This window comes from Macrosteles quadrilineatus, unplaced genomic scaffold, assembly GCF_028750875.1.
Source record: "Macrosteles quadrilineatus isolate MER2022 unplaced genomic scaffold, UCM_ALF_1.0 Scaffold_23__1_contigs__length_1887923, whole genome shotgun sequence".
Classification (NCBI taxonomy): Eukaryota; Metazoa; Arthropoda; class Insecta; order Hemiptera; family Cicadellidae; genus Macrosteles; species Macrosteles quadrilineatus.
The window spans coordinates 1,692,752-1,702,770 of NW_026542616.1; the positions used below are offsets into that span (position 1 = coordinate 1,692,752).

Sequence of the window (10,019 nt, forward strand, 5' to 3'; positions counted from 1 at the left end):
AGTGGTCATGCATTTAGAAAAGAAGACATTTCTCTGTTATTATTTATCCATTCTTAACAAATAAGGTATCATTGATAATTACGTGAAATTTACTAACTTTTTTGTTTCTGGCGATTTTTACGTTAAGTTAACGGTTTTCGTAAAATTTGGCATGAAATATTTTAAATGGCTGCCATTTTTAAACGGTACATGATTTTTTGGTATAATTAAAAAAAGATAGGTCTTAACGAGATAAATATGCAAAATCTCAACGTTGTATCTCAAAGTTATTAATGTTTTTGTTAAAAACACATAGATACAGACAGGCGGAAAACTAGGCACCACAGACCTATGTTGCCTATGGTGAAATATGTTTGTCTTGACCTAAGCAATAACATTATATACATATGTCCAGAGAGTTACGGGACAGCCTGTATAAAAGCTCCAAATTTGTGACTTAGGGTGCAAATACCAATGAATGCATGAATACAAACCAGTACCTATAAAACCCGCTCTTATTGATCCCTAAGAATTATCCTCAACTTTCCTGAGACAAGTTTTTTTCGGTTTTTATTTCCAAAACACATGCTTTATCTATCACACGAATCAAGCTCAAAAACAAAGTAGCCTTTGACATTGAACCATCAACTATAGCAATGACCGCCGTCACATTTCGACTATCAAATTAGTGTTAGTCAGACCTGTGGGCTTCGGGAATCCCCCATTGGGCGCGCTCGCGCCGCGAATTCCCAATTGACCGACGAGGAAAGGGAAGACCAGTTGATAACTAGCCAAGCCAGACAGCGTTGGTAATACAACCAGTTCTCGTCTGGATCACACAGTACACTGTCGCGGTGTAGGGTTCGTAGGTCAGTGTTCACTATGGCAATCCATGATGTACTCTGTGTCTGTCTCGCTGTCGCTCTGTTTCCCGCCGTTTTCGCCAGAAAGGGCGCGATGAGTCGTCATCAGCTGGAACTCAAGGAACACTACGAACATCTCGCCAAAGTCGCAGAGTTCCACTGTGACCTTCCTCAACAAAGACTTCTGGCTGTGAACGAACTCCTATCAGACTTCCAGATGCGCGGAAAAGCTTACTTTCCTGAGGTGAATATTTAGCTTTGTTGTACGGTATATTCTACAAATAAGTACATGCAGTGTGTTTGAAAAATTGAGAAACACGTTTTAAAACGATTAGCCTATATAATTTAAAAATGTCGTGTGTTCCCACTATCTCCGCGTTCCGCCATCTCCGAACCCAAATCTATCCCGCCACCTCCGAATTCTTGAGTGACCCTTATAATCCCGTCACTGCCTGCGTTGTTAGCTGTCATTGCATCCACGGCTGCGAAGCCCCGTGGATGGAAGATTTAATGAAAATTTAACCCGTGGGTTAGGTTAGGTCAGGTTAGGTTAGGTTAAGTTAGGTTAGGTTAGGTTAGGTTTGGACGGAAAGTCTTAACGCAGGAAGTAACCGAGGATTATAGGTGTCACTCTGAAATTCGGAGGTAGCGGTACACGGAGGTGGCGGGACGCGGAGATAGCGGGAGGTAACCAAAAATATAAATACTGTATTTAAAATTTGCTTAGTTTTACGATAATATATTGGCTATTTTGTAATACACTACCCATCACACACATTAGGATATGAAGGTTTTAATATAAATCTGAAATGTAAGCATGTGTCGAGTGGTGCTTCATTCTAAAAACATATAGATTGAAATGCCAGTGCCACCAACCGCATCTCAAGAATTTTAATGAATCAAAACGGCGAAATGTATAAACATTTGAAATCCATTAGATAAATAAAGTAATATGTATACATTGACAAGTCTTGGCGATATCACTAAGGCTTGTTTAAGTGATAAGATAGGTCCAAAGAAAAACACATAAGCAGAAATCCATCAACATACCAAATACATTGGGAATGTGTAAGAAGGCCTGAGTTTGATTTAACCATCGACTATTGGATACTGAAGATTTAACTAACCAAGAGAAAGTGTGTGATATATCAGTCTGAAAATAGTTTTGCAGTTTTGAAGCATAAATAATAACTTCAACCAAATGAACTTTTTGTGAATTTAAAATTATTTATTTATGGTAAAACCATTTTACAATACTGTAATTTAAATATAACTTACATTCATTTGCTCAAGATAAATTAATTTAAATAAATAATAACAATAACAACAACAATAATAACAAAAAATAATAAGATAAGGTCTACATTTTTTAATTTTTTTATAAATTGAATATACAATTGGATAAATATAAATCTGAAAATAAATATAAAATTATGATGCACCTATTGTAAATTTGCAGTCGACTATTTACATATTTTAATGGACTTTATACCATAGCTCTGAAAAATTAAACTAGTGGTAAAAATATTTACAAACTTATTATTTTAATTTAATTATTTTTATTATTATTTATATAATTTATTATTGATTTTATATTTTGATTTTATTATTTATTATTTTAATTTTATTAATTTTATAACATAATAATTTAGCAGTTATTATATCCTACTAAAACATTGGTTGATAAGTGAATTCGTGATCATTTGAACAGTAACTTTTGAGCTTGATAATTATATTCCTTATACAATCAATATAACGATTATTATAACGTATAACCATTGACTATTGGATACTGAAGGTATAACCATTGACTATATATACTTAGAGATTTTGGCAAATTAATGCAATGTAATACTAAATTTTAAGGTTCAAAATTTTGAACCTTAAAGTTTTAGTATTACATTACATTAACGAATATTATTACTGAAGGGCTTTAGTTGGCAAACTTTTGATTATTTGTTACAATAATAATGTTTCAGGTTTGAAAAAGTACTCTTCCATGGTTTTCTTTTTTTTTGAGCGGGGCCTTTTTAAACACATGGATGAATATTTAAAAATGTATGATGTTAAATTGTCCTTACTTCATATAGTTTGGTGTAGGCTACGTACAAAGACATAACATCTCAATTTAATCAATTGTAAATATAATATCTAAAATTACACAAAACACCATTTTTCCCAACGCATAGATAGAATGTATCAATCAAATGGCAATTGTTTCAATTTAAATACGGTAAAATAAAAAATAAAATTCACAGACTTTACGTGAGGAAAATTCTAAGTTCGAAGTCAGAATTCTAGGTCCAAAATTAGACAAAACTGTACAAACTAATTTGCAGAATTAGAGAATTTTGGCTAAATAAGTATGGATATAGAATACCTATATTATTATTATTATTATTATTTTATTATTACAGTATTATGTGTTTTGTGATGTGTATGATGATGCCCTTTAAGGACTTAGCGCAATTAAGGAACTCTTGGGCGCAATTAATGCACGACCTCCTGACGACCAGATGTTAGAATTGTTTTTAATCGTTTAAGCCTCTGAATTGAAAACCCAAAACTGATCGACCTGCGATAACATTCTATGCTACAGTCAACTCTATATTCCTACACCCTTTCCAAGGCTGCAAGTGTAAATTGAACAGTTCACTTGTTATTTGTATTACTCTATGACACAATATTATCTCCTTTGTAATTGATTGGGTCAAATCTTCTAACACCTGACCTAATCTTCCAGGTGACCGTGCTGTACAGATGCGACCGACACACAGGGAGCTGTAACGACGGCGGTCACAAGTGCGGACCTCTCCACGCCGACACGGTCAAGATGCCGTTCAAGGTCACCTTCCTAGAGGACCAGGAGGGTCGCAAGAAGGGAGAGTGGACCATGGAGTACCATCCTCTGGAGAACCACACCTCCTGTGGCTGTCTAAAGTATGAAGTACCACCGTCCAAAACAGCCGTCCACTATCACTACATAGACCCGTCGCTCATGCCTCTCCTCCCGCTAGACCCCGGCCAGAACACGCCGGGGAACACCACCTCGTACGAGGTACCCATGTACCCGAACACTGAGTTGGATGTGAAGATGGGAAACGAAAGTTTCCCTGGGGAAGAAGTGAGGCCTTCTATCTACGAAATGACACAAATGGCTGAGGAAGTAAAAAACCCCGATGAGTACCAAGGGTTTGGTGGTTATCCTGGAGATTCTTCCTCCACTTCCACCTCCACCTCCACCTCCACCTCCACCTCCACCTCCACCTCTACCCCCATCTATGAAGTGCCTGATGTGGACGAGTGCGATAGCTGTGACCGTGATGCCACTACGATACCCGCCGACCTGCTCAGGTTCGGACAAGATAGTCCGAGGTCTGAAGCGTTCAGGTCCACAGATATAGACAGTCCTTACGAAACTCTTCTCAAACAAGCTTTTTCTTAGTTGTTTAGTAAAATTATTATTTATTTTTTGTAAACTTTGTTTATTTTCTTTCTATTCGTCTTCCCCTGTAGCATGACTTATAGTACCCATATTTGTAGCCTCAGTATTTGAATTTAATTTTAAGATTGCGCAGTTTAGGGTCCAAAACTTATTTCCGAGGCAAAATTAATTCAGTGTGATAGCATTTACCTTTTCAAGATTATGTTTGCTTAGAACAGTTATAAGTTGAAACAAAACTACTAATTAACAATTAATTTGTTGATTTTAGCTCTACATGACGAGAAATTTAGCCAACCTTAATCAGGTCAAGGCTGTCAAAATAGCCTATTAAAGAACCTTTTTCAAAAAGATTTTTAGTCTCTTGTTTTCAATCTGGCTCTGGTTAAACATTCAACTGAAGGAACAGCTGCTAAATTACACATTAGACCATAAAGAATGTTAGTTAGCATGGCTGGACTGGAACTTTGAAAATTGGCTCTAGAAATTAATCAAACTTGCGGGGGGGTGAATACGTAAAAGAAATTATCGTTCTTTAATTGCCATTCGTTGGTTTGCTATATCATCAGCTTTAAAATGACACCTGAATCATAAAAATCTGTTAAGTTTCACGGCTGGAAAAATTATGTAACATAGATACTCCTTATTGTATTTTTATAGATATTAAATGGGGTAATCGCTTATAAAGATGTAAAATAATTAAATGACGAGTTTGAAATATTCTTCAATTAATTGTTACATGTACAGCAGATCTTGTCCTTTGGAGTAGAAAAACTTTACCCGATACACACTTTACAACAAATTTAATAATCTACACTTATCATAATCTTCATATTAGTAGATAACACAATTCAGAGATACAGTAATCTACAAGCTAGAAAGATGGCTAAGAGCTACATAGCTAAGATTTTTATAACTTTAGTCCAACACTTTAGTTAACAACTAATAACTTTATACTTCTGAGAGATGATTCAGAGTTTTGAGAATTCAGTATACCCAAAAACTGCACTAGTGTTTGTAATTGACAGTAATCTGTAATCATAGCACAGTTGTTAAGTTCTGTTTAGTGCTAGACGGTTTACATGACCTTGACTTATCAAATTAACAAAAAATGTTCAGTTAAGTAATTTCGTAACTCAGGCTTTTGTTAGGGTTTATACTTACAGGAATCTTACAAAGAACAAACCTAAACATCTAGATTTAAACAACAGTGAACTTTGATTAATTGTTAAGGCAGGGGCGTCATTTTTTGGGGGGGGGGGGGCATTTACGTTCTTACCATCTTCTAATGAGTTCACATTGATGTGACTAAATTATTTTATTACAGAAAATTCGAGTTTATGTAAAAATTGTAGATCAAAGTATGTTTTTACTTAGGCCTACATGATAAAATATACAGCAGTATGAAAAAAGTAAAAAAAAATTAAACATGAAATAGTACCAGTTAACCTAAATGAAATACAGTATGCCTACAGTGCATAAGAACCACAAAACATGACAAAAACATGTACAACATGTGAATCATGTGTGTGTGATAATGTACAAAACATTCATGCTAGTGCACATTTAAGGAGATACAACGGCGCTCGTATGGTCAAGACGTTGGTTACTAAAAAGAAAAAAACTTCATAATAGTTTCTCTGTTCACATTTGAATCTACTGCTTTGTATTTTTCAAAAGTAAGTCTTTTTTCTTATCACAGTCACTATATTCCTTACTCTTGACCCTCCATAAATTAAGGACACTTCTGGACAGTTCGACGAATTCAACAATAAAATCACGGGAACATTGGCGAAAATCTGCGATCGTAATTAAAAAACACACTTATACCTCTGACAGCAGGTGAAGACAACACTGCATACTGGGGTTTAGAGCGTGAAGACGGAGTTGAAACGGATGACAGTGTCCACACGCAACGAATTGTCTGAAAACGTTGTCAAAACTATGCTCTCAGCAATAGTTTTATCGCTCCGTCTTTCGTCTCCGCGCAGTTCTCAAAAAAGCACAGTTTTGCGGTACACACGCAACGATTTGACTGCAACGATTTACTTGCGCAGGTAAAACGTACGGTAAATCCTTGCGTGTAGACCGGCCTTTACAATATCAAACATGTTGTTACACGTGTTCCAAACGAGTTCCAAACTAGAATGTCAGGTGTTTAACTGACAATAAAATTAAGTAACTTATTGTTTGCAACACAATACTGTATGAGGAACATGGTGGAAGGAAAATACATTTTTTTCATTCCACCATTTAAAAGGAATTATTTTTCCTATATGTTAATACCCCGCCGCAGCAAACCTGCAAACTATAATTTCTCCACACAGAATTCCTCCTAGGCTAAGCCTATTCTATATTTAATAACAGAACGATATAAAACTAACAAAGGTATTTTATTGAAACAAAATTAACATGTAACAAAATTAAAAAGGCTACAATGAAAAGGACTGACACTGAAATGTGGGCCTGCAATCAAGTGGAAGATTGAAATTTAGGCCTGTTAGGTTCAAATTTATAATAGTATAATTTAAATGTGCTCCATCTCAGGGTAGGGTGTGTCGTGCTGGCTTGAATTCAAAGATTGGATGAATTAAATGTCCAAATAATTAAAGTGTTTAACATACAGCATTCCAACAATGAAAAAATGTTGATGTTGTCCAATAGGTAAGTGCAAATGTGCACAGAATTTACTAATAAGTGGGTTTAAAATAAAAGTTTGTACTTAAAAAATTATAGTAGTAGTTGAAATTAAGTCCTCTTGAGGTTAACTTGAATCAATTATCAATTAGATTTTCTTGATGAGATTAATTAAAATCGGATGAAATCTGGGCTTCTAGGTAATTTCAGTTATGGCTTCCTTCTCTCTTCAGAGTCACTATGTGAATGTTCACACGAGTTTATTGTTGAACACATGGTATGTTGAAGCTGGTTGAACACTGCTCGATTGAATTTAGATTCCTTAATGACTAATTTTGAATTATATTATATGAAGTTTTGATATATTGCAATTCTCTTCAAAGTTGTGAACTTTGTACAAAAAAATATATGCTATGGATATTATTCATGGTTTATTACTGAACATATACTAAGGGAATTAAATAAATAAGTTAAATCGATATTAGGCCTGCACTATCATTCTAGATCAAGGATGACTTTCTGAGGAGTGATTAATGACAAAGAAATTATAAGTGGTGTAGTAACAAAATTAAACTATTTTAAGAAACCTAATACTAAATAATAAATGTATGACATGGAATATTACAAGACTAAGCAAATGCGTAGGATTAGATTTTGGCTTAAATATTTCCTCAAACATGTCTGATTGAGAAGTTATTATCGATTCAGAGGCAAAACCAGTTATAAAATAAGTATTCGTTTATCTGGTTTTCTACAGGGAAAGAAGCTTCATGACATAACTTATCTATGTTAATAATTTTAGCCTTGACCCATGACTTAACATGTCCTCGAACCTGTGGCACGGACCAAGAACACAAACACGAACCAGAACCAGAACCAGACCGGTTTGGTGGTCAAACACCACGTGACCTGATCACGTGATCTTCTGGACACGACTACTCTCAACAGGTCACAGGAATATCGTCATCCTCAGCTGTAGGCCCTAACAAACCCATTTTACCATAAAAAGTTGAACGAATTGGAAAAAATTAAATGATTGGTTAACATGTTTAAATTGTACTTAAAATATTTCCTTCTTGTTGAAGAATAATCTCTTATTTTGCTTTTTGGACGTCAAGGAACCAAATAATGTTTTTTATAGAAAACCCTTGATGAATTTTTAAACTGAAATCTAGAATTAGACATTATTTTATGGTTTAAAGTAATGCTCGCTTAAGATTCGAATCAGAATATTACCTAGAATGTCCATAGATATAGATGTAGAATCTATACAGATTCTATACAGAATATTTATACAGATATACCTATAGAATCTATAATATAATAAATCTATAATCTAGTGCTCCTGTTGCTTGAATTTGACAATATCGGATTTAAAAATATCCACCGAAATGTAGCCTATTACAATCGATAAAAATATCTGTAGTTGCATGTTGTTTATGGTTTTTGTTCAGTAGGCTTGACTAATTGAAGCCTTAATTATTCACAGCCCTTGGGCTGCTGCTTGTTAACAAAATAAAAAACTGTGTGACATTTTTCACTTGGGCGGCATGATGGATTGATCTAAAAATAAGTGGTTATACCATTGTCTTAAGCTTTCTTATATTATTCATTTTCAATATTATTGTTATATCGTTATACAGCATTATAGATCTATACAGAACCCAATAAAGTAGGCCTACTCTCTGGTGAGATGGTCCTGAACTTCGTCTATTTTCTTGGCTTAAAATTTGTTTCATTACATGGGAAGCCTTAAATTCTTTGTACAGTAACACCATAGACAAAAAGAATTAAATATAGACCGTCAGCCATGCTGCGATTAGCAGAGATACTGGCGTCCACCGCTGGGAGCGCCTTGTAGTTGCGGCGTACTCACTACGTAACTACACGGCGCTTACAGCGCAGGACGCCAGAACGGTTTATAATTAATTGTTTTTGTTGGTACAACTAAATCTACAGTTCTACTGGACCTATATTAATAATGAATGGATCGTTGCAAAGCTCACTCCCTGTAGATTTTCAAATAATTAATATGCAAAATTGATTTATGCTGAAAAATAAAAAAAAAACTTGTTCCATTAGAATTGCATTGAAAACAAGGGATTTTCACATTTCTTATTTGGAGACAACTTTTGTCTGACTTAACTGAGTATTTTTAAGAAATGCGTAATGATTTTTTGTAAGATTATTCTCTTTCAGAATATCACCTTCCAATATTAGGTCGATTTCCTCAGCATTTTAAAGTTATTTGCAAAAAAGCTAAGCAACCTCCGAATTTATTGATGGTGAAAAAATACTGAGTTAACTAATTTTTTGTTAAACTTTGAACAACTAAATCCACAGTTCCATTGGATTGATTGTATTAGTTAATAGGTCAATGGGAAGCTTCATCATTGTAGATTTGCAAATAATTATTTAAGTTTGATTTTTTAGATTTATGGAAATTGAGTTTCATTACAACTTTTAGAATTTGTTCAAAACAATTTCATTCTTGAAAATAAATAAATACATTTATTTTAGGATGTAGGGTACTTTACATGCGCATATGTGCATATGTACTGTTTTTCTAGAGAAAGTTGGACTCTGTTTCTAGTAATATCAAAAATGCTTTTATACGAGGCCCCGTCTAATCGAAAATTGACTGAATCAAAATTTTCCTACTTACGCAAGCTACTGTTACATCTTTAAGTAGTGACAGTTAAAGTAGTTTTGAAAACACTATAATTTATCATTTGACAGTATTTCAGTTTCTCTGGTAATACAACAAAGTTTGAGTAGACAATAATTTATCATTATCATTATTCATTGAGAAAGCAATGCCACTTCGGTGAGTGATCTGTGTAGATTTGTCAGTGTCTAAGACAAAAGATTCTTTATCCAGGAGTAACCACTTATTATAAGGCCAATAATCAAGAACATCTGGGCCCAGTTTGGAACCATCAGCAATCTACTCGATGTTTTCAAGATAGAACAGAACCGGCAACCTTTCGACTATCAAGCGAGCGCTGTAACTTCTCAGCCGGTAGTTATTTCAGCTGTCTCCAAAAGCAATTTAAGGTTTACTAAATTAGGCAACACATCCAATAATCATACGTAAA

At 34.4% G+C, this 10,019-nt stretch overlaps 1 protein-coding gene across 1 annotated transcript; it reads left to right on the plus strand.

The window, feature by feature from the left end:
• Window positions 1-773: 773 nt before the first annotated feature.
• LOC129005560 (uncharacterized) lies at window positions 774-4,287 on the plus strand. Its single transcript, XM_054434470.1, has 2 exons — window positions 774-1,086; window positions 3,586-4,287. Exons 1-2 carry the CDS (start codon window positions 862-864, stop codon window positions 4,285-4,287), a joined length of 927 nt encoding a protein of 308 aa, XP_054290445.1. The 5' UTR covers window positions 774-861.
• Window positions 4,288-10,019: the final 5,732 nt, after the last annotated feature.

Coding starts and splice junctions, on each gene's coding strand:
- LOC129005560 (XM_054434470.1), top strand. CDS start 862: ATGGCAATCCATGATGTACTCTGTGTCTGTCTCGCTGTCGCTCTGTTT. Junction 1,087..3,585: donor GAAAAGCTTACTTTCCTGAG/GTGAATATTTAG, acceptor CTAATCTTCCAG/GTGACCGTGCTGTACAGATG.